The sequence below is a fragment of the Microcebus murinus genome, chromosome 12 (genome assembly GCF_040939455.1).
Source record: "Microcebus murinus isolate Inina chromosome 12, M.murinus_Inina_mat1.0, whole genome shotgun sequence".
NCBI classification, from domain to species: Eukaryota; Metazoa; Chordata; class Mammalia; order Primates; family Cheirogaleidae; genus Microcebus; species Microcebus murinus.
Window position 1 is genome coordinate 62,001,603 of NC_134115.1, and position 23,695 is coordinate 62,025,297.

Consider the following 23,695-nt stretch of genomic DNA (forward strand, 5'->3'; position numbering starts at 1 on the left):
AATAAATTAATTCTCAGTGGTGGTGACAACTGGCCCTAACATCTTCTCGAGCCCTTGTGTTCAGAACTGCTGCTACTTGTAAAGCGCTTTATGATTTATTCATACCGCCTTCCCAGGACAACCTTCCCCTCACACAAATGAGTGTGACTCCCAGAATAGAATGCCAGGCTTCATTAAAAGAAAAAAACCCTGGTGTGGGGGATGTCCCTTTTTCTGCTCCCTAGCCTGCGTCACCCGGCGTTTGTAGAATTCAGGTCAAACTTGAGAAAGCACCTGTGCCTTAACAGCCTTTGGCTCATGAATAAAGCAAGGAGCTTCTTCCTGGGAGAGAGGGACTCTCCTGGCTTGGGTCTCTCTGCTCCAGGACTTGAACTTGGGCCTGCTGGAGGCATTCCCAGCAAGTGGTGGAGGGGTCCCCAGGAGACAAGGGGGCTATGGTGGAAACAGGGTAGAGTTCTGCTCCACTGATTTTTCGGCTGGGGAACCGAGGCAGGCCCCTCACCTCTCAGGGATGCCACTCAGCACAGTGTAAACGAGAAGTGGCCAAACTAGCTTCCAATAGCATTTTCACTATTGTCATCATCATGGTGTCCTCAAACTTGAGGAGGAGGTCTAATCACTTTGAAGCACAGATGGAAGAGGAAAATCCCACTCTCCTGCCCATCCTTAACTGCATCGGGGATCTCAGGAACTCCTGAGCAAGGAATGCCTCCTTGCTCAGGCCTCACCGCTGCCCAGGAAAGCTGACCATAGCAGAGTTGTATGCCTATGGGATGGTGAGGCACCGCAGTGCACACGAGTCACGCCTGATACAGGAGTACCAGAGACTTAACAGGCTTCACACCTCCCCTAAAACTCCCACAGGCTGCAGTCAGCATTCTAGCGCCAGAGGGTCCCACGCTTTAGGGAACAAACCCTGCTAAACCACACTGACAAGGACTTTTGAGCAGTTTAGCTTGTTTGAAGCTGACTCCAGGCACTCTGAAGCCAGGGACTTGCATCTCCTGCATGGACTGCCTTAACTCCCAGAAGAGCAGACTAGAGCAGGACGGAGGCAGTGCTGAGCTTAGCATTAAAAACTCTGAGTGGGAAGAGCGAACCCCGTGAGCCCTGAGCCCAGGGGGTTTGACTGTCTTCAGGTCCCCCTAAGGAGAAGAGGATGCCCGAGCACCCCAGTGACCTCATGACCCCCTGGGTCATTGGGGATTCTACCGTGCATTTCTCAAGGCTTGTCCCCATTTAGGATAAAGGAAGCATGTCTGTAGACATCTCCTGTGCTCAGCAGCTCACACTGAACTTACTGGTAACATGAACAATTTCTTGACTCTGGGTAACAGTAGCCCGATCTAATCATCTGCCGGAATCAGGGGACAGTCCCAGGGCCTTCCCCCATTCCCATGTGTTATGCTAGAGCAGACAGACACTCCCAAGTCCTAAAAGTCCAAGGCGTGGGTGGTGACTGTCACACGTTTTGGGGGTCCTTCACTAGTGTATATCCTTTGCTACCAATTGTTAATCCATCATCCTCCAGCAGTGGGCAACACCGAGGGCTGAGAGCTGCGACTGCAGTCTTTTTTGCTTTGCAAAAAAGGACCTACATTGCTCTCAACACCTTGAAAAAATAGCAACAACAAAAGAGTTTTTGAGTTAATCCATTCAACACTGTTCTTTTGACCATCCCCTCTAGCTCTGGTCCTCCAGGCAGGGAACTGGACAAATTATTGCATTTGGGACATTCATGAGACCCAAATGGCCCACCCAGTTTTGACAGATCATAGTAGTCAAAGTCCAGAAATAAACCCCAACTTATTCACCTTATTCTTAAAAAGTAAGCTAATGACACTTTCAACTGAGAGTTGGTTCCGCACAATTGCTAATTGTGTATACATAGCTTCCTTTAGAAAAATAACTAAAAGGCATTTCTTTGGGCATCAAAATTTTTAAATGTTAACTTTCAAAATCATCTTTCTAAAATATAGTAAATAAATTATACTGTTTGGGGCTTCCTTAAAACATACATTCTCATGGGGACAAATGCTCATTCTTGAATGTGAAGAGACATTATTCTTTTTATGTATAAATCATAGATATAAAGTACACAAGCAGATATATAGTATCTTTCTGGTATTAAAATTTCCTGGGAGAGATGGTTAGGAAAACATGTCTAAAAATGCTCCTTAGGGGGAACAATAAGGGAAAATATGTTAAAGGAACATCACTTAAATAGAAAATAACAATGATAACTTTTTCCATATGACTCAAGGTCAGCCATACAAACATCTCTCATCACATTCCGGGACAGTTTTTGAGGTAGAGTGAGAGGATTTGTTCCTTCTTAAATGACCTTGACCCCTGACCTTGGGTGCTGAGGCCTTTCTGGTTGGTAATTTTTTTTCTCTCCCTTTTCTTTGTTTCCCCTTCGTTTCTCGGTGCCTTCATTTTACAGGTAATACCGACACCCCTTCTGCTCTGACAGTGACACCCCTCTTCCCCACGGAGCAGCAAAACCCCTGAATGGGTTGTGTCCTGCCTCTTCATGCGTTTTCATGTATTTCTGGGTTGGATCTGTGCTTTTGATGATTGAGATCACCACAAAAACTTTCTAGCATGTTCCACGGGCATCTGCAGGATGACTTACAGTGCAGAGTGTTTCAAAAGTCTTTTCAGAGACAAAGGATCCATCAAGGCCAAAGAGAAATATAGACGCATAGGAGAGCATCCCTCCAAGGATAATGAGGTTGTTCATATATGGACTTGACATCTTTATCAGCCTGACAAGAGAAAGAAAGAATAGGTTTAACAGAACTGTTAATTTAGTTTTCCGTCAACAGATATTTCCCAAGTGCCCACTAGGTGTATATTATGGCCAGGGCTGCAGGGGGAGAGAAAAATGGGGAAAAAATGCAAGCCCTGAGTGCCTCCACTCCCCCTCACCAACTACGAGGGACTGTTTATTTTTCACTAAAGCCCCCCAGACAACTATATATTTCTAATTGTTGATTTTCCTGCCTCCTCTGTCAAGTTCACCTATTAATTCTCTAGGGACAGCTTGTCATACCAACTTCTTCATCCGTTAATTCTCAGTTTACACAAAAGCATTAAGTCAACAGGTGTTTACAGCTGGGGCTGGGAATATATGCCCAATCTAGAGAATTCTATGCTGAAGTGCAGTGACCTTCTGCAGTGCGGGGGAAGATGCCCACGCCACATCCCCTGCCTCGAGTGGACTACGTCACAACGGTCTACGGGCAAGTGTCCAGGGTTGCTTAGGAACCGCGGTTACCAGCAGTGAGCGAGCATCCGCTTCGGCTGTCTCTGAGCGCTCAGGAAGCTCACACTGTTCCGTGCACAGAGAGGGCCACCCAGTTGGGTAGGAACACCTCTCCCAGTTGCCAGGTGATAGAGGCAGACAACAGGGTCCTTATCCCCCCGCTACCCTGTCTTCATTAGGCTGTGGCTGGGAGCATTCTGTACACTCCCAAACGCTACATGCTTCTCTCTCATTTCCTTGGGGAATCCTGCTGTGGCTCCCAGCTACCCGGCAATCCAGGGCTGCGTGAAACCAGCAGTCGGCTGGAGTTTGCCTCACAGGTACCTGGCTTCCCCGGAACCATCAGTTCAGAGTGTCTTAGGTTTCCAGGTGCCCCGTGGTCTAGGTGCTCTTCTGTAGATTGTAATTATGGACAATTTCCCCCAAAGATTTTCTTTTGCATTCTGTGGTTCTATTCATCCTTCACATTTTAAACATGCCATGTGTGTAAGTGATGGCTTAGTCCCTGCCACCCTCTAGAAGTACACCCTTAGCGGTTACTTAACCTGGCTGAGTTTCCTTATCTGTAACATGAGAGAACTGATCATGTTGCCTAGAGCACATGTGAAGCTGAGATGCGCTGAGTCCTTTTGTAAACCAGGAAGTGCTAAGGTGTCTTCATTCTCATTATCATAGCAGTCTAGGGAGGGAGAGGTTTCCTGGAAGAGGTGGACCTTGCAGGATAGCAGTTAGCTGTGGGTAGCATTTAGGAAGACAGAAGTTGGGGGAAGAAGTGGGAACCAGCGATGTTTATTCCCCATCTCTTTGCAGAATTTAAAAAAAATTCACCTGGATGCCAGGCTCTTGGAAAGAGCAACGGTAATTTCACCCAGGAAGGCCAAGAGGGTAGTTGAGCAATATAAGGATTTAATCTTACTATGGGGCAACTTGCTATTCTGATGGGAATTCTTGAGGCACGTAGGAAGGCAGTCTAACATTAATTGAGAGCTATGCAGCCAAGCCTGGTGCCAAATGCTAATAGGTATGATCATCATTTAAAGTCTGTATGGAATAGACAAAAATTGCTTTAATTTTTTTGTGGCACTATATGTGTTATTTATGATAAATAATATAAAACAACAGGAGAATAAAACTCTTTTTTGTTTTTAGGAAATAGGTTTGACCTAAGCAGTTGCTACCAAAAACCCAACCAAGATACACACACACACACCCACACACAGACACACACACACACAGACACACACACACACGCCTAGAGCCTTCAAGTTCTTCAGGTGCAAGCTGGGAGTGGGGGAAAAAAACCCTCAAAACACTGTTCCCTTGGGATCAGGCTTATTCCTGGCAGCCTGTGGGGTCATGCAATGTGGTTTCTGGGGACCACGGACGCCAGGGCTGCAATGCTGCGTGGGTGGTCCTGAGGCTGTCCCCATGACAGCCCACGCTCGGAGCCCTGGCTCAGCCTCTCCCACTACAAGGCAGAGAGCTGGGCTTGGGGATTTGCTATGGAAACCAAAGAAGCTAGCTGCGCCTGGTAAACACCAGCGCCTGGAGTGGTGGCCTGTTCTACCCACGAGTGACCAGAATAACGCAGCGCGGAGCCTCTCTCCTTGGGAGAGTTAAGGGCATGTGGTGGGGAAAAGAAATCAACACAAGAAACCCAGGGGACAGGCTGCTCTGCTGCACGTTCACAGCAGCTCCGTCACTGAGCCTCGGGGCCTCCTCTGTGACACGAGGAGGGAGGGCCTTCCTGGGCGGTAACGTGCTGGGTCCAGGGTCCCAGGACCTCCTCCAGCAGTGACACCCACAGGTGTTTGGGGAATTCTGTCTTTTATCTTTCCTCCTCCTGGCCCATCCCAAAGCTCTGACAAGGCCTGTGGACTCACAACCTTCTATTCTATTTAACTCAGCCTTCCCCAAACTTGTTTTTGTTTGACCACACTCCTGTGCAACCAGCAGTCCTACCTCTGTGTGTGTGCATGTGCATGTGTGTGTGCGCGCGTGCATGCATGTGCATGCATGCATGTGTGTGCATGTGTGTGTGCGCGTGCGTGCATGTGCATGCATGCATGTGTATGCATGTGTGTGCATGCGCGTGTGTGTGTGTGTGTGTGTGTGTGTGTGTAGCACCTGAAACATCCTAGGAACTGAGTGACACACTTTGAGAAACTCTGCCCTAAAACCTTCTGTGCCCCTGGTGAATCTGTCACATGACACTGGTTAAACCAGAAAGCACCATCCCAGAGGAGGGCCTGGGTGGACTTACTTCTGATTCCGATTCTTGATGTTGAAGAAGAGGAAAGCGCTGGCCATGATCATGCCGAGGATGGTGAGGGCAGACAGGATGCTGTAGAGGGGCAGGGAGATCTTCCGCAGCTGCTCCAGGATGATCGTCTTGTCTTTTGGGGGTTCGGATCCTGGAAGGCCAAGAAGAAGACATCAGCGGAGCCGAGCGCACAGTTGTTCCCCGAGAACGTCTCTGCCTCGGTGTCCCTGACACCCAGCCAGGCCCTGCACACCAGCTCTGTGCAAGGCACGTCTATTCACTGGGTGAGCCAGATCCGGCAGCTGGCCAGTCTGCCCAACGGGAGCCTGAGCCAGGACTTATTTCTTTCTCTAAATAGAATCAATAAAGGATTTGTGATGCATTTAATAGCCATTAGAAGACTAGAATTTGATTTGGTCTAATTACGCTGGTGAAAAACCATCACCATTTATCCCCAAAGGTAACAATGGCTTGGAAGGCACAGGGTTGGGTGATGTGAGGGGGTTCCACTGGGTGCCATGGGGGTAAGAACTTGGCTTTGGCCTCGAGGACTCTGCTCCTACGCAGACATGGTGGTGACCACTCCTCCACAGGGCGGACACATGGCCTGTCCGTTCCATGGTGACACATATGTGCTCTGGATGTGGAATTTCTGCTTCAAGGTCGTTATAAAACCTCTATCTGGCTTTTCGTTTCCGTAAGAGTCATTAACTGTGGGAGGCAGAAGCTACCTTCCTCTCCTGCTGTGCCAGAACTGGACTGAAACGGGAGGTAGGATTCCATTTGTCCACGGGACTGCAGAAGTGCCCTACTCCTTCTTCAAGGGCACCAGGAAAGTGGGGGATCCCTGGGGGTTTTGGAGCAAACGCATCTTTCTGCGAGGCAGCAAACTTGTCCCGGCTGTTTCAGCAGGTACAGGCTGGTTTGGGATGAGGGATGCAGGGTCTGGGTCTCCCCCAGCTTCCTGCAGATCCCTTCTTTCTTAGGGGCAATTTCAGGTCAGGTTTCTGCCATGAAATTGTGAAACTTTTGGGCTTTCTCTCCAGGGGGAATATGGGGAATCAGCTACAGGCCAGAAAGGACCAAGCTCTGGGACACCCCACCCAAGGGTCTCAGTTACGCCTCCATTCCCAAGAGACAGCAGGGGGCAGGCAGATGTGGCAGCAGGGAGTGAGAACTGCCCCAAACATCTGGGTTTCAAGCATTTTGCTAGCAACTTCAAATGTGTTTAGAAACATTCAGTGGATAAAGAGTTTGATCCATCTAAGAAATCTAGGGAAGTTGCCAGGTTCAAAAACAGCTAGGAACCTGCTGGTGTGGTTCATGTACAGCCTTAAGCAGTTCCAGGTAAAGTAACATTTATAAGTGTGACGTCAAGGGCCGACGGTCAGGGCTAAAGCAGACACAAGGTGACACAGGCCACATCATTTCTTGCTTCCAGAAGTGAAAGCCCAACATCTGGAAACTTTTTCCTCACTCCCCATCCTTCTCCCAACCACTGGACTGGATGAGGCTGGCTCAGGGGTGCCTCCTTCAGGCTACCAAATGCAAGAGCAGTCTCGGGCGCACCCATGAGGTCTTGGCTGGAAACAAGCCCCTCTCTGGGCACTGAGAAAGGAGGCTGAGGTCTGAATCAAAGGTGATATGGCCACGAGTGAGTCTGGGGACCATTGTGTAGAAACAACTTCAGAAAATTGACATCTTTTTAGCTAGGCATAGTGGCTCATGCCTGTAATCCTAGCACATTGGGAGGCTGAGGCAGGAGGATCGCTTGAGCCCAGGAGTTTGAGGTTACAGCGAGCGAGGATGACGCCACGGCACTCTAGCCTGGGCAACAGAGTGAGACCCTGGTGCCTCTGCCCACAATGTCCCTTCCCGCTTGTCTTCCTGGTCGACAGCCAACTGCTCTACTCACTTTCCAAGACTCGGCTCCCATATTATCTCCTTTGGTGCCTCGAGGTGCCTCTTCACTAAGATGTTACAGAAATCAGATTCCAACGGTTTATCAGAAGTGTTAGAAATAGCAGCAGTCCTGAGTTTTCTTTCTTGCTTTTTGTCTAGTCCATTCATTCATTATTCACCATCATTAATGATGAATCATCATCATTACTAATCACCTTCCACCGGTCAGGCCAGGGCCGTGCCGCACTGACACAAAGGTGAAAAAGACGCAGTCCCTTTCCTCAAGGGATGTGCACACCAGCCACGGGAACGGGAAAGGCCATAACATGCAATCTCACTTATTGAAGGCTTGCCACAGGCTGAGCACCGGACAGAGATTTTCTCACTTGATCCACCCAACAGCCCGGTGGGTAGATAAGATCATTCCCACTTGACAGAGGAGGCAACAGTTCAGTGGTGTTAAATGGCAGGATTTGAACCCAGATCTGCCTGACTCTGAAGTGTGTGCTCTGCCCGCTGTGCAAACTGTCCCCAGTGACATTGGGGTGCAGGGGCTGTGGTCACCCTGGGCACAGGCAGGCCTGGGCACGGGGCAGGGAGCAGAGGGCAGTGCAGCCTGGTGGAGTCAGCAAAGGCCCCGGAAAGGAGAAGATGTGGGAGCTGAGTGTTGGCAGGTGAGTAGAGGCGTTGGATGCTGACCAGAAGACAGTGGGAAAGGGCGTTACGGCACAGGGCACTGTGTGAGCAAAGGCAGGGTGGTGTCTCAGCATGTTGGAGGAACTGTAGGCAGTTTGGCTGGGGAGATTTGAGAGAGGAGACAGAGAGGTGGGGAGAGGTGCCTTGAAGGAGGCCTTGGGGCCACCGGGGGACCACGCAAGGCTCCGGGCAGGGTGGGCCATCTCAGGCCTGGCAGGACAGCAAGGGCGCTTTGGCTGCCGAGGGCAGAACACACTTGACGGGGGGAAGACCAGTTCTGAGAAGACCACACGGGGCTGGTGCAGGGGTCCGGGTGAGGGAGGCCGAGAGCTGAACCCAGGCAGAGGTGCAGACAGGAGACCAACCCAACCCAAAACTTTTCCAGAAGAGGATACAGAGTTCAATTTAGTGAGGACACATTTAAAAAGAATTACTCCTGGCCACCGAATGGTTTAGACACCTTGGTGGGCACTTCATGCACATTCCAGTGACCCATCCCGGCGCTGCCCGCCGTGCGAGTGACTGGGGCCCTGTACTCAGTGAGAGAGTGTTTGTGTTGAGCACGTCCCTTCAACCCCATGAAGCCAGGGACTCTGAGCTCATCCTCCACACTCAGAAGACATCCAGGCTTAGAGCGACTGAGCACGCCCCCTCCTCTGAGAAGCCCCCCTGCCTTACCTTGGAACCGGATGGTGTCGTTGATCATCTCCAGCGTGTCGGCCACAGCATTGTACTCGCCCACCTTCACCTCCCTGCTGTCTGTGGGCGGCAAGAGGTGTGGCCAGTCAGATCAGGGTCCCGGCCCCATCCCTTCTCCCCCACAGGCCCTGGCCATATGCTTGTAGGCGTTTTTTCCCCTCCAATGCCCCTTCCAGTTGGAATCCCCAAGGCCCCAACCTGATCTGGGCTGGAACATCGTCTCACGTCATCTCGTGAGCTGGTTGTCTGTCTTTGCTGCACATCTCAGGGTGGGAGCCCACTCCCCCTGTAGCTGGACTCTGCCTGCTGCCAGCTCTTCCTTGTCACTGAGCTGAACTGGCTCCTTGTAACTTTCACCTGCTCATCTGGCTTTGCCCTCGAGGACCACACGGACCACTGCTGCTCCCTCTACTGCAAGGCAACCCCAGCCACTCAAAGACAAAGATCATCCTCCAGCACCCACCCCCAAGCCCTCCTCACAGAATATCATTTCTATCTCCCACCCCACCCAGGCCCCTCCTTGAGCCACATCCCACAGTGTCACTGTATTTCTGTAGACTCAAAGACTGATCAATGCACTTCAGGTATGATTTGGTCAGCAGCAAGTAGAGCTGACTATGCCCTCCCTCATTCTGGACACTGTATTCCTATTAATGGATCCTTAGGTGGGATCAGCATCTTTCAGAAGCCACATTGCTCTGCTGTGTCATACCAAGCAGTTTGCCATTGCCCTTGGCTCCCTCATATGCACTTGTTCAGTGTGTTTTCAAACTCAAGTGTGCATTTGAATTTGCCGTCATCCTCCTGACTACTCTTGGTAGGCTTAGTTCATCGTTTTGGTCATTGTCAGGGATAAAAACAATGAGAAATGGCCCAGGGTGGTGGGAGGAGGAATGGAAAAAGGGATCAGATTTGACACAGGTTTCTTTTTTCCAGGTAAAACCAAGACAACTGGGTGATCAAATGGGAGATGAAGACAAGGGTGGCAAGCAAGTCACCTGGGATTCTGGTGGGGATGGCAGGGGCTCAGGCACCTTTCCTGGGGCAGGGGCTGAAGGGAGTCAGATATGGAGGGGAAGATGACGAGTTCTGGCTCGGATGTGCTGTGTCTGGTCTGAGGAGCCTGTGGATCGTCAAGGTGGAGATGCCCTTGAGTCTGGACTGAGGGGACAGGTGCGGGCTGGGGGACAGGCTTGATGCCATCGGCATGGAAGTTGAGAGTTGGATCAGGGGGCAGGGATGAGACCCCCAGGGAAAGAGCCACATGAGAAGAGGAGAGGACCCAGCACAGGCTCCAGGGCGTGGGCAGGACGCCAGGAGCAGGGGGCAGAGAGATGATGGGCATCTCAGAAGCCAAGGAACAGACTCTCACAGTGGGGCTGGCCAGCAATGCCACGTGCCAGGGAGAGACGGACACGAGCTCCTTGAGCCGGGGGTCAGTGGGTTTGGCACCTGGGGGATACTGGTGACCACAGATGAAGCAGATTCAGAGAAAGGTAAAGGTTAGAGGCAGCGAGCATGGAGTGGGGAGTGTGAGAGCAGAGCGTGGAGCCCCTAGGGCAGAGCAGGCTTTGACAAGGTTGGGGCGCAGGTGGGGAGGGGCCAATGGCATTTACTGAGCCCCCACAGTGAGTCTGGATCTGTGCTGTTTTATGGACATTTTCTGGTTTAGCTCTCACAGTGTGTTGAGGGGCTGGTCTCAGCCCCACCTTAAAGACGAGTAAACGGAGGCTGAGACAGGTTGTCACTGTGCCCAGGGCCCCACTGGAACTAAAAGCAGAGTCCAGATTCAAACCTGGATTTTTTCTGCCCCCATGCTCTTCCCCAGCATGGGGCTGCCTTGATGGGATCCCCGAGAGGTGACAGTTCTATGCCGAGGTGCCCACTCTACGGGCCACCTGTGCCTCCTGAATGTGGGAACTGCAGAGAGGAGGGTTCACTGTCCCCAGTGAAAGGCCCCCCAGAGGGGCGGGCAGATCCCCAGCAAGATGCCCAGAGGTTAGACAGGAACTCCAAGCCTGCACCCAGAGGAGCTGCCTCCTGGGGCCCTGGCTGTAAGTGAACTTCGCAGAAATGCAGGCGCACTGCTGGGCACTTATGAGCATTCAGGAAATGAAACAGGGAATCCTTCAGGACACAATTCTGCTATGTTACATTGACTATGTGGGGGGGACACAGGGACTGTAAAAGTCACTTCCTTCTCCCGCAAGGGTCCCTGCCATTTGGGGGGGCATCACACTGTGTAGGCAGCTGCTGCTTGCCTGGGTCACCTTGCTCCTAAATGTCACATTAGCAGACTCTGCTGGGGACTCCAGCATCTCTGCTCAGGCCTTTTGAAGTCCTCAGCCCCACAGATGCCCCAGTCAGCCCCCGCCACTCAGAGGAGGCGGCCCTGATTTATTTATTTGGCGTGGGGCTGCCGCGCATGAAATATGCAGGCTGATTGGAATTCATCATCAGAGCTGCGGAGCAGGGCACCCTCCCGCGCCCCGGCCACACAGCCCGCTGTGGGCACCGTCTCATGGCACCGAAATAATACTCAGCCTCCCACCACGACCATCATCACCATAATCTCTCCCTAGGGGCAGTACTTGGAGGCTCACAGGCGCTTCACAAGTTCCTGCGTTTAATGCTCATGCAAACCATGAGTTGGGCATAATTCACCCTGTCTAAGCAGGAGGGAGGAGCCTCGAATGGTTTAAGTCACCACTCAGAGCCACAGGCTGGGCAGCGACGGATCAGGAGTCTGACCTTGGGTCCCCTAGTCCTGAATGCAGCACACTTTTACTTTCAGACTGAGCAGGGCTATTGGTCATTCAGCCCACATTTATTGAGTGCCTATTGCATGCCAGGCCCAGCCTGAGGTATTTCATGATAAAGAATCCCTCAAAAGCCACACACTGCAGGTGGTGGCCAGTTAAAATTATTCCCACCCCTTGACCTAGATGGCCTTGAATGTTGAAGAGATGTTTACACTCAATCTTCTAGTGTAATCACTTTATTCATTCATTCATTTACCCAACATTATTGGACACCTGTTATGTTCTGGGCTCCATGCTAAGGACTAAAGATAAAAAGTCATTTAAAAAAAATCATAATCTCTGATCTTGGGTAACTGTAAACTAGGAACTTTCAGAGTTGCGATGAGGGTAAAAGAGAATATACGCAAAGTTTCTAGTTTGGGGCTTTACTCCCAGTAAGTGTTTAACAATTTATAGTTATTTTATTCCTGATAAAAGTAACTTTGAGGCTGGGTGCAGTGGCTCATGCCTGTAATCCTAGCACCCTGGGAGGCCGATGTGGGAAGATCACTTGAGGTGAGGATTGAGGTCAGGAGTTTGAGACCAGCCTGAGCAAGAGTGAGACCTTGTCTCTACTAAAAATGGAAAAAAATTAGGAGGATAACTAAAATATATATATATATATATATATATATATATATATATATATATATATATATATATATTTAGCCAAGCATGGTGGTGTACACCTGTAGTCCCGGCTACTTGGGAGGCTGAGGCAGGAGGATCGCTTGAGCCCAGGAGTTTGAGGTTGCTGTGAGTTAGGCTGATGCCACGGCACTCTAGCCCAGGCGACAGAGTGAGACTCTGTCTCAAAAAAAAGTAATTGTAAGCTATTTGCTAGGTCCCCAAACAGTCTATGTTTTCTTCCTGCCATCTGTTCCCCACAATGGTGCCTCCACTTGGAAGGTGGTTTTCCCCTTCCTTTACCAAATCGCCATGACTAGGCCCTGCCTGCCTCTTCTAGGAAGGCTTCCCTGAGCACTGCTCCTCCCCGAGGAGCGTGTCCCAGTTGCTGCAGGCTCAGGGCACTGAGTGACAGCTCCTGGTGTCAAAGCTCTGCCCTATGTGTGTTCAGGTCTCTTGATTCTTGCCGGCTGGTCTAATCCTAAGAGGAACCTGAAGCCTTGCTTCTTTTGTCCCTGGTAGTAGAGGGTCGATCGTGCCCCCTGTTCTTCCATGATAGGCACCCACCACTCTCAACCGTTAGCTCTTGGGCTCCTTGTTAACGCCATTGTGCAAACAAGGCTATCCACTTATTTGGATACAGACTGGGCCCTGCAGACCCCAAACTATGGACTGGAAGGTTCTGAGCAGAGGGAGAGGGGTTGTGGCCTTGTGTCTGTTACTGGCTGGCCCCCTGCCCCACAGATGCTGCCGCAGATTGCCACTGATTCACTGTGTGATCTTTCCCTTTCTCTGGGCCTCAGTTTCTCCATCTGCAAATTATCCTGCAGGTTCCAGTGGTTCTCAGCCTGAGCCAGGCATTAGAGTCACCTAGGGGTTTCTAGAAAATACAGATGCCAGGGTTCCAAACATACCCATTAAGCCCCTGGGGGCTGAAGGGTGGATCGTGGGCAGCAATATTTTTTAAACTTCCCTAAGCTGACCTTAATTGTATAGCCAGGGTTGAGAGCCACTTGATTAGATTGAGGGCCCTTTAGCAGTCAAGTCTTATGGTTTTCAGAGTCTAAAACTACCATGAAACAATCCCTTTTCCTACAGATTAATACTGGTTCCTTCTTGTGGTACAAAAAAAAGTGTTCTCTTTAAAAGGTGCATTCTTTATTTCAAAATTTGGATTTGGATGGTATGTAAAGAAAATAGGTCCTATTGGTACAAATTGGGCTGCTGAAAAGCAAGTCCAGTCTGAAAATATTCATTGGTCACAGGCCTAGGAGCACCCATGAGAAGCTGGGCAGGGGCTTCCTCCTTCCTGGACTGAATCCCCTGAGGCAGAAGGGCAAGGGCCTGGGTCCCCCACACCCTGCAACATGGCTCTACTCCCCATATTCCCAATGTCTATTCTTCTCACGTGGCTCTGGCTCGAAATTGAGGGAGGTATAAGTGTCCTCAGAGTTTAACTGTTGTTAAAAACACACATACTGAGACTCAATGTGTAACTCTGGGGTGTAAAACAAAAGATGAGTTTGGCTCAACAAAACTGAAAGATTCTGTAAACGTACTCAATTCAGGACCCCCTGGCAAAATCCCAAACTCAGGCATAGGAATGAGCTCTGAGCTAGGAGACAGGACCCCTAGAGCTAATGTTGGCTTTGCTGTCACCTTCATGAACAGTTCTGGGGAAGTCCCATTGCCTGGCTGGGACTTCCTAAGCAACTGGGGTGCATGAGAGCTCTCTGCAGCCCCCAACTCCTGGTCAATGATTCTGCAACTGCTGGGAAGGGTCCTCCTCATTCCAAGCTGAAACCTCTCCTTGCGACCCCTCATGGTCCTGGCTGTGCCCTGGGGTCCCACATCATTGACCGGGGGCCTCACTCTGCTCTTCTCCAGGATGAACAGCCATTCCTCGTGAAGAGGGTTTTCACTGCCACCTGCCTGATCTAAGTCCCTGAGGACATGCAGGTCACACATGACAGGCTATCTACACTTGGAGCAACTTTTTCTCCTCTTCTTGGCTAACTCCACAGGTCCTTCAGAATTCATCTTAGCCCTCCCTCCTTCCCAGGGATTCTGCCAGAGCTCTCCTCTGAATGCCCACAGCCTCCTGTGCCATCCCTGAGCCTGAATCACACCCTGCTGAGGTCTTGTGTCTGCTCCTCACTGGACTGGGAGCTCCCTAAGGGCAGGGGCTGCCCCTTATCCCTCTCAGCACCCCAGTGCCCAGCCAGGACCTGGCATGTAGGGTGTCACTTCTAGGAGTGACAGGAAATCATGGTTGAGAAACTTTAAAAGTGCAAACCATAGGACCAACAACCACATCAAAATTAAGAGCTTCTGTTCAACAAGGACTTGTTGTTTATAGACAAACAACAGAATAGGAGAAGATATTTGCAAAACCTAAAGCCAGTAAGGGATTGGTATCTGTATTGTATTGCAAGGAACTCTTGCATGCCAATAAGAAAAAAATAGTAACCTCAAAGTAAAAATGGTCAAAGGATTAGAACAGACAGACAATTAACAAATGGCTAATAAGTATAGGAAGAAATGCCCAAATTCATCAGAGAAATGATATTTAAAGCCACAACGTAATATTTCTTTATACCTTTAGACTGTCAAAAAAAAAAAAAAAATGAGAGATCTGGGAAACACCAAATGTGGGTGGGAGGCAGGACACAGGAATGCTCCTGCCATGGGGGTGGCTATGGGCACGGCCATTCCCAAGAGCAACCGGGCAGGTTTTTGGCATATTGAATGTGCACACACCTTCTGACCCAACAATTCTGCTCCTGGACATTTGTCCAAAAGAAATTCCCAGTTGGGTCCTTAAAGGGACATATATGAGGATATTTATTACTTGTCGGGGGTTGGGGGGATAGCTGAAGGTGGCCTGGAGTCTGTCATGGATGGGTAGGGGGCAGATGGGTAAAGTGGGGGGTGCACCCCAGGGAGGGATCAGGGAGAAGCCAGGGCCTAGATGCCCACCCAGAACATGAAAGCTTCCTTCAAAACTAAGTGCTGAGTGTGAAAAAGCAAAACAAAACAGAGAAGATACAGAACCCAGTTGCACTAATGTAAACCCAAAATACATACATGTGAAATAGCAACACACAATGTGCAAGAACACATACAAACACATGCATGTATTAAACACTTAGGGTGTTTGCCTTTCCTGGGGCAGGTGGGAGTGGGGCACGGGAATAAGTCAGGGGAATAAGGGCTAAACAGACAGGAGGGACTTTTGTGGATCAGTGACACTGGTGCCCCATGAAATGAGTGTGAAGTGTGTCCTAAGGAAGGGAGACTGCACTTTTCTCAAGCAATTCTGGAGAGGCGTGGAGCTGGGTGGTTGTTTAGAGTGCCCAGGAGAGGAGAAGGAAGTCAACAGTTGCCATGGCCCTTTTCTGTGCCGCCACCGAGCCAGGGACATCACAGCCTGGCATCATCGAATTCTCACTGTCATTCTCCACTCAAGGAACATGATCACCTTTTATTTTATTGTATTTAAATAAACTCTGAAAGGAAGGCTCGGAGAGGTGAAGCTCCATTGCCCGGCTAGCAGTGATCAGGAATATCTGCCTCAAGCCTGTAGACTTTCCATGGGAGAGGAAATGAGTTCTCCATCATTGAAGCATTCAAGCAGAGGCAATGCTGTGTAGGAGAGTCAGGATTCCCTTCAACATGGACAGTCTATGGCTCAAGGGAACACAATGTCTGCTAAATAATTCTGCCTTCTGCCCCACCTTCCTTGGCTCCCTGAAAGCTAAGCCCTGGCCACAAGGGCTGGGGGCTGTGGAGGCTGGGCACCGAGCGGCTCCCAGCCCCACAGCGTCCTCATCCACAGATGTCTTCCTGCAGGACCACTGACTACGTCTCCACTCCTCACCGTACCAAGCTGAGTGGCGTCTGGAGAGATGGCCCTTCCAGACCCATGGCCTGGAGAAGGAAACTAAGTGCAAGCCCTGACAGAAGTGGAAGGACATTAAAAATCAGCCTCGAGAGTCTCAAACTAGGTTCGAACTAGCTCCGAAAGTTTTCTAGAAGGTTCTGGGAAATTATCTTCCTGCTTTTATAAGCACTGGCATCCGGCCAGAGATTACGAGGCCCCTGGGGGTGGGGCAGGGACTGTATCTTATTCAACTTGGCTCCCCCAGAGGACTTGGTGCCGCGCCTGGCAGATGCTCAGGAAGTGCGCGCTGAATAGAGCCGTGTCTGCTACCCTGAGGATCAAACGGCAATTAATGTCTGCAAATGGGCAGGACAAGCCTCCGTTTCACTAGGTATGTTCTGAATGACAATTATGCCATTAGCGGGAAGGAAGACCCCTTCCCTTCAAGTCAGGTGCCAAAATACAACACTCCGAAGCCTGAGTCCTTTGTGCCGTGCAGGAGCAGTGTGGAATTCAGCACATTATCCTTCCCGAGATCCTCACAAATAGGCCTAATGAAGGCAGAAACGGGGAGTTAGGGCGGCAGATGCTGAGTTTTCTCTAAGAACGGCACAAACAAGGCTCTAATCATGGCTTCGCTCAACTTCCTTCCCTGCTGCAAATTCTGAGCCATGTTTAGACCTCAGCGGTAACATGGATTCTTTTTTTCTCTCAAGGGGGAAAAAAAAAGCCAGTTCTATAGTATTCATCCTCATCTACGCTGGAAATGCGCGGCGGCAGGGGGGAGGAGCGCAGGGTTAGGCCCAGGGCGTGTGCCCAGCAAGGTGCCAATGCCTGCCTTACCCGCCACCACGAGCGGGTCCCTTAGAGTCGTGCCTGCCTCAGACGAGGGGAAGAATGCATGCATTCACCTGGGAGGTGACCCTAGGACACACTGATAGGGAGGTGGGAGGTGAGACAGGGAAGAGAGACAGGACAAGGTGCGTGAAGGAGCAGGTTTCCGTGTGGGCAACGGGGAGCTCTGGGAGAAGGGTTGACACACCTTGAGGGCATCTCACCCGCAGGGGAAGGATGGTGCAGTATCTACCCTCCACCGCTCATCTGTCACCGCCGAGGGACAGCTGCATGCTCCTGGAGCAGGCCAGGAGTTGCGGCTGCTCTCGGTAAGATGCCGTTTCACTTGTCCTGGAGGGGCGGATGCCCAGGGGACACAGGAGGGCTGCTGACGGCATCCGCCACACCCGCCCGCTAGGGTGGGCTGGAGGGGAGGCGAGGGCTCTGGGGGCCCTGGAATCCTGAGCAAATGGGGGAAACTGGGGATGAGGAAGACTGTCCTCAGGGTGCTGAAACCCTCCCTGCACTCAGAATACCTCTGCTTCAATAGGGACCTAGGGATAGCCCTAGTGTATTATTTTAAAACAGTTTTACTTATCCAGCACTTGTACATTTGTAAAGAAAAACAAACAAAGTTTCTCCAGCCTGGAACAGCAATGGCCACCATCACAACTTAGCTCCAGTTCCCACTTCTGCTGTGCGGGCAACTGCTGTTTGCCAGGCACTCTGCCCTCAGTTGAGTCCCTGAAAGCCACAGGTAAATGAAAAAGTCCTTCCATTTCCACAAGTCATACATGTCAAGCCTGGGGGTGCAATGCAGTCCACACTTTCACTAACCAGTTCCGTGAACATCTGCCAGGAGCCAGCCGGGAGCCAGGCAGCAGGCTAGCAATGTGACTAAAGCTTCCGGAGCTTGAGCGTTTGCAGCGTATGAGCTCATCTGGCCCTTCTAACAGCCCTGAAGGCAGGCAAGGCTGTCATTGGAGTCATCCCATTTCCCAGAGGTGGGCATTCGGGCTTAGGGAGATAAGTGACTTGCCCAGGATCACACTCTGGTGAGCTTCAGAGCAAGGACTTGAATCCAGGTCTTTGGCACCCAGATTAATTCAATAAACTTTTCCTGGGGGCCTGCTACGTGCCGGGCACTGTGGAGACCAAGACTACAGCCCTGGAATCCAAGTATAGAAGGACTGTGGCTTCTGGCTCCCCTTTCAGTTTTCTTATCTCAAGCTGCCTACTATTTCCAACTACTGTGTGCTTTAGTTTTGCAAGGAATTAGCAGAAACTCCTAAAAATATACTTCTTCTCTAATAGATAAAAGGGTTTAGAAGGCACCAGGACTTTGTGCAAATGAGAGGCTGAAAAAGTTTCTCGTAAGATCTTCAGAGGGAGGGCGGGGTAAGCCTACTTCCAAGGTCCAAGCATTCACCCTCCCAGATCCTTGCCTTCCAAGGCAAGCACCCAAGGCAGCCTGGGCCAAGCCAGGGAGCAGACCCTGGACAGGGGCCCTTACCCCGTGCTGGCCGAGAGCCTGGCTGTGAGTCAGAGCTGACCTGAGGCTGCTGCTCCACTGTCCCCTCTGAGGGAGAGAGACTGGCAGGAGGTGAGGGAGCAAGAAACACACAGAACACAGGGCATCAAGGGCACGGAGGAAGACAACACAGTAACCCATGCAGAGGCCTTTTGCAAGGTCAAGGTAACTGGCACGAGGCAATTTAGGTGCTGGTAAGCCCAGGGTGGGGAGCAGGCCCACACTGTGAGTAAATAAATTCCTGGAAGGTTCCAGAAGACAGAGTCTGCACCAGCCCCTTTTTGAGGGGAGGGAGAAGCAGGGGCCTGGAGAAGGGAAGGAGTGAACTCACGGTCTCGTGGGGAGTCAAGGCCAGCCCCAGGCAAATCCCTTCCCCTGTCTGGGCCTCAGTTTCCCCTCTGTGAAATGAGCTGATAACTAGGACCCTCCCAGCTTGCATAGCCAATTCAATAATTGAAGGCCCTTCCATCCTGGTAGAAAAGGCACCTCTGAGACCCTTTAAATTTGGAAAACTCACTGTTGAGTTGATACACATATGCCTCCCTGCCCCAGCTCACAAGATCCTTCTGACAGGTCATCAGGATAAATGTCTGTTTTAAAAACATGTGAACAGAGTGCCTGACAGCCCAGCTGTGACACTCAATTAAAGCCAGACACAAAGTGGGGAAGGTGAGGGGCGCACACTCAGGGGTGGGTGTCCACGTGACCACGTGGAGGAGCAAGCTGAGACCCACTAGCCAGCTGTGTGTCCCTGGGGTCCCCACTGACACCTAAGGCCCTGCCCTGTATGTCATTAAGTGTGGGAGCAGCTATTAGGGGTAGATGGCAGACAAAAAATCACCTGGGGGTTTCAACACTCTAGGTAAATCTGGATTTGCAGCAGAACACTATCATAACTTTGACAATGTACTAATCATAGTTGCTACTTACTCGCTGAGCAAGCAATATATTACACATATTGATATGTTATTTCATTTAGTTTTTCCCACATCCCAAGAAGGTAGGTAGGATTATATTCCCATTTTACAGATGAGGCCCAGAGAGGCGAAGTCACTTGCCTGATGTTCTACAGAGAGTGACTTGAGCCTAGGTGGGCCAGACCACCAAGGCCAAGCTCTGAACAACTGTTGCTATACTGCCTTGCTTGCAAATCCAGATATGCCTCAACAGTCCCTGGTGTTAGTGTTCAAACCTAACATGTGGGGAAAAAAAGGCAATAAAATTGGCATATACTGGTAGCTGTGATCAGCCAATCCATATTTTACAAAATACTCTCCTAGAATGATATAATTTGAGATCTGGAAATGAGACAAGAGAATTCAGTTGCAATCATTCAAAAAAAAAAAAAAAGTAAGTATCTTTGCCAAGATGCTCACTTTGTTCAACCCATGAAGAAGTCTTAACAAATGGGAAAATAATTACATTTGCCTAAAATTACATCTTTTGTGCACACCAGAGAGCTGACATGCGTTTCAATTACCTGCCACAGGAAGACAAATGGGTAAATCTACGAGATCGCATTATGAAGCGCTAGCACCAGAGACGGTCTCTCCTGACTGATCTGAGTCCGGTGGGATCGGTCTGAATGAATCTGGATAACTCAGTTTAATTTCTTGCTTTCCCCTGGAAGACTCTGGGATGTGCTCAAAGTACACAGCAGGTGCTGCTCTTGTTTCTGGATTTTCCAGAAACACTCAGATGCTGAAGAACATCGTATTGATGAGTGATGGTCCATCAAGCAGTTCTGGCTAACAACCTAGATAATGACCATGCTGGTCCACCTGAAGCAGCTACACCCCACCGTGCTCCCAAGGATGCCCTGCGGATTCTGACAAGTCACTGCCCCCTCTGCCCCTCCGTCCCCTCCACATCACACAAGGAACTTGGTCTGGATGGTTTCAGAGGCCCCTCTGACAGCAGCAGCAAAGCTCAACAAATGACCTGTGTTCTTAAAAAAAAATGGCCTACAAAAAGTGGAGGTTATAAGAGATGACAAGATACTAAAGAGACACACCGAGCAGATGCGATAGGTGGACTTTGTGTGGGTTCTCCCACACCCCATCTGCAAAGACATCTTTGAGATGACCAGGGGATCGGCACTGACTGGGAATTAATGGATATTAAGAATTGTTCTTCAATGTTTTAGGTGCGACGACAGTATTGTGGTTATGGTTTAAAAAGTCCTTATCTGGTAGAAATGCATACTGAAGTATTTATAGATTGAAATGAGATCATGTCTAGGAGCTGCTTTAAATAAAACACTACAGCAAAAAAGGGGGGATGGCATGAGTGAAGATAAAACAAGGTTGGCAAAATGCTGATAATGGTTGAAGCTGGGAGATGGGTATATGGGGGTTCATTATGCTGCTTTCTCTACTTTATAGCCTGTCTGAACATTTATATAATCAAAGCCAAAAACAGCTGGGCATGGTGGCATGTGCCAATAGTCCCAGCCACCTGGGAGGCTGAGGTGGGAGGACAGCTTGAGCCCAGGACTTCAAGGCTGCAGTGAGCTACGACTGTGCCTGTGAATAGTCACTGCACTCCAGCCTGGGCAATATAGCTAGACCCTGTCTCTAAATAAAAAAAAAAAAAAGAAAAAAAAAAACCCAAAACATTGAGAGCCTTCTCAGAATACTAGAACTGACTGCCTCCACCATTTGTACTTTTATAAGCTTCTCAGGGTCATGTGGGAAGATGGAATAAGCCTGAGAAGTACAGGCATCCCTTGGCATCCAAGGGGGATGGGTTCTAGGACCCCTCGAGGATACCCAAATCCCCGGATGCTCAAGTCCCTGATATAAAATGGGGTAGTATTCGCAAATAAACTGCACACATCCTCCCGTGGACTTTAAATCATCTCTGCATTACTTGTAATACCTCATACAATGTAAATTTGATGTAAATAGTTGTTATACTGTATTGTTTAGGAAATAATGAGAAGAAAAAAGTCTGTACATGCTCAGTACAGATGCAACCAACTGCTTTTTTTTTTTTGTCTGAATATTTTCTATCTCCAGTTCGTTGAATCCAAGGATGTGGAACCCACAGGTACGGAAGGCCGACTGTAATGTGGTTGAGATGAAATATTCCAAATTTGTTTAAACTAATGTTCTCACAGAGAGGTGTTTTCTATCTACTCTATCTTATTTAATCTGGTACATCATACTTTAATTTCTTTTGATAGATTTTATTGCATAAATAACAACATCCCTGAATATGCATTTCATCAACTAGAAAGAATAACCATCAAAAAGCCTACCTTGAAACTGAGTAAATTTAATGGTCCCCATCCTCTCCCCGTTCCGGAACACAACTTGACCCTAAAAACAAAAGAAAACAAACAAACAAGAACAAAAGAGAAATGCCACATTAGGCCAGACACTACTGATCTCTCTAAAACTCATTAGTTGTACAATTACAATTATTAATATTGGAAAAAAAAATAGACTCCCATTGGACCACAGATGCAAAATCAAACTAATTGTTTTTACATTGGTTGTGACTTTATCTGGTTAATGTGAGGAGCATAAAATCCATAATGCAACTAGCACATGTGAATTAAAGTGGAGATAGCATCATCAATCATTATGACTATTTATTAAACACCCCTGTGTCCTGTGCTGAGTTGGGGACAAGGTCGTCCAGGGTGTTGGAAAGATGGGGACAGAGGCAAGGCCCCTGGGGCCTGACCCTGACTCTGCTCCCTGTGCTCCACCCACAAAAATGGCGGGTTTTGCTGGTGCCGTTTGGCTTGAGGATCAGAAGGCTGCTAGAGGTCTGTTAGTATTTCTTATTAAGGACAGAGAATGTTTTTGTAAGTTTTTCCTGAATGGTGACGTCAGCCCCAATTATAACTGGGCTATGGTGCAGCACCAAATTAAGCTTCTTGAGCCAGCAAGACCTGACTAGTGTCACAGGCAGCTGAGCATCCCTCATTAGGGACCTTGGGGGCTAAAGACAGCATCATCTTCTGCATCTGTCTCGCTGGCTCCCATATGCTTGGCTAAACAAACCAGGAATTTAAAGAGGGGATGTTGTCTCTTCTTGCCAATTCAGGATCCACCGAAAACTCTGCAACCATGCAAGGAAATTGACACACACTGGATCACTGAATCTTTATCACAAACTTAACTGGTAAGGGGAAGACCCCCATTTTACAGATTGAGAAACTGAGGCTGTACTTTCTGAAGGTTATGTACTTTCCACAAGGTCATTGTAAGTGAGCCTACTGAGATTCAAATGCAAGTCTGATTTTAATGTTCATGCTGTTTCACTATAGCATGTTGCTCTGATACAGAAATAAATTCCTTCCTGTCTTCCCATTATCATGAAATTAGGGGAAGAAATTATTTTAAAGGTACTCTGCTTTTCTCACAGTTATGCTCTGTGTCCTCAGGCAGCAGCACAGGAATTCAGGATCCCACAGAATTCCTGGGAGAAAACCCCAGGAAGCATCTTCCCTGAGGTGCAAACCCAAAGTGCTGTGGCTTTCAGAACAAAGGGGGCATCTCTCAACCTGTTCTCAGGTGGAGAAACACCTTCCAAGGCCACTTTGACACCTTTTTGAAATCCTGAAGACAGCTGTGAGTAGTATCAGTTTGAAACTAACGCCCACAGAATTCTATATTCAGGTGACGGTAAGCAACTCCCTGGAGTGTGAAAACACTTCAACGTAAGGTGAGACAGGAGCTGTGATTTTATTTCTAGGGACGATTGAAAATCACAGAACACCTTCCAAAAGGATCACTTTTATGTAAATGAACCACTTTGCCTGGGTGGGAAAGATGCAAACATTGTCCACAAGGAGGACATTTTTTGTTTGACAAAGGTGGCGATCTAACTAATTCAACAATCTCCTGCCAAGCTCTGAAGAATGTCAAAGACTTCTAGATATAAAATATTTACATTTTAAATATGCAGCATCTTTATTAGTTAATTAAAAAGTGTAGGGAAGGGTACTCGAAGCTTGGATGCTATGACATTGGAGTGGAGTGTGGTTGACAAAGAAACTCCCTTCACTTTTTAAACAAAACTATTTAGCTCCTCTTTGAAGACAGACCTGTCTCAGCTCCTCCCACCTCCTTGATTTCTCAGGTGATGCCAGGGACGGAGGCTGAGGCTCAGTCTCACCAACCTGGGTTCCTTCCCCTCTCAGGCGAGTCCTGGAACGTCTCTTAATTATGGA

General features: G+C 49.2%; 1 protein-coding gene across 1 annotated transcript in view; it reads right to left on the reverse strand.

Annotated features, from left to right (window-relative positions):
• Positions 1–23,695, reverse strand: part of GABBR2 (gamma-aminobutyric acid type B receptor subunit 2) — a 372,486-nt gene that overhangs the window by 90,819 nt on the left and 257,972 nt on the right. Inside the window, exons 8-11 of the mRNA XM_012769020.3 lie at positions 21,770–21,830; positions 8,811–8,891; positions 5,535–5,685; positions 2,639–2,771 (exon numbers count right to left, since the gene is read on the reverse strand). Coding sequence (XP_012624474.1) covers positions 2,639–2,771; positions 5,535–5,685; positions 8,811–8,891; positions 21,770–21,830 — 426 coding nt within the window. The remainder of the gene's footprint in view (positions 1–2,638; positions 2,772–5,534; positions 5,686–8,810; positions 8,892–21,769; positions 21,831–23,695) is intronic.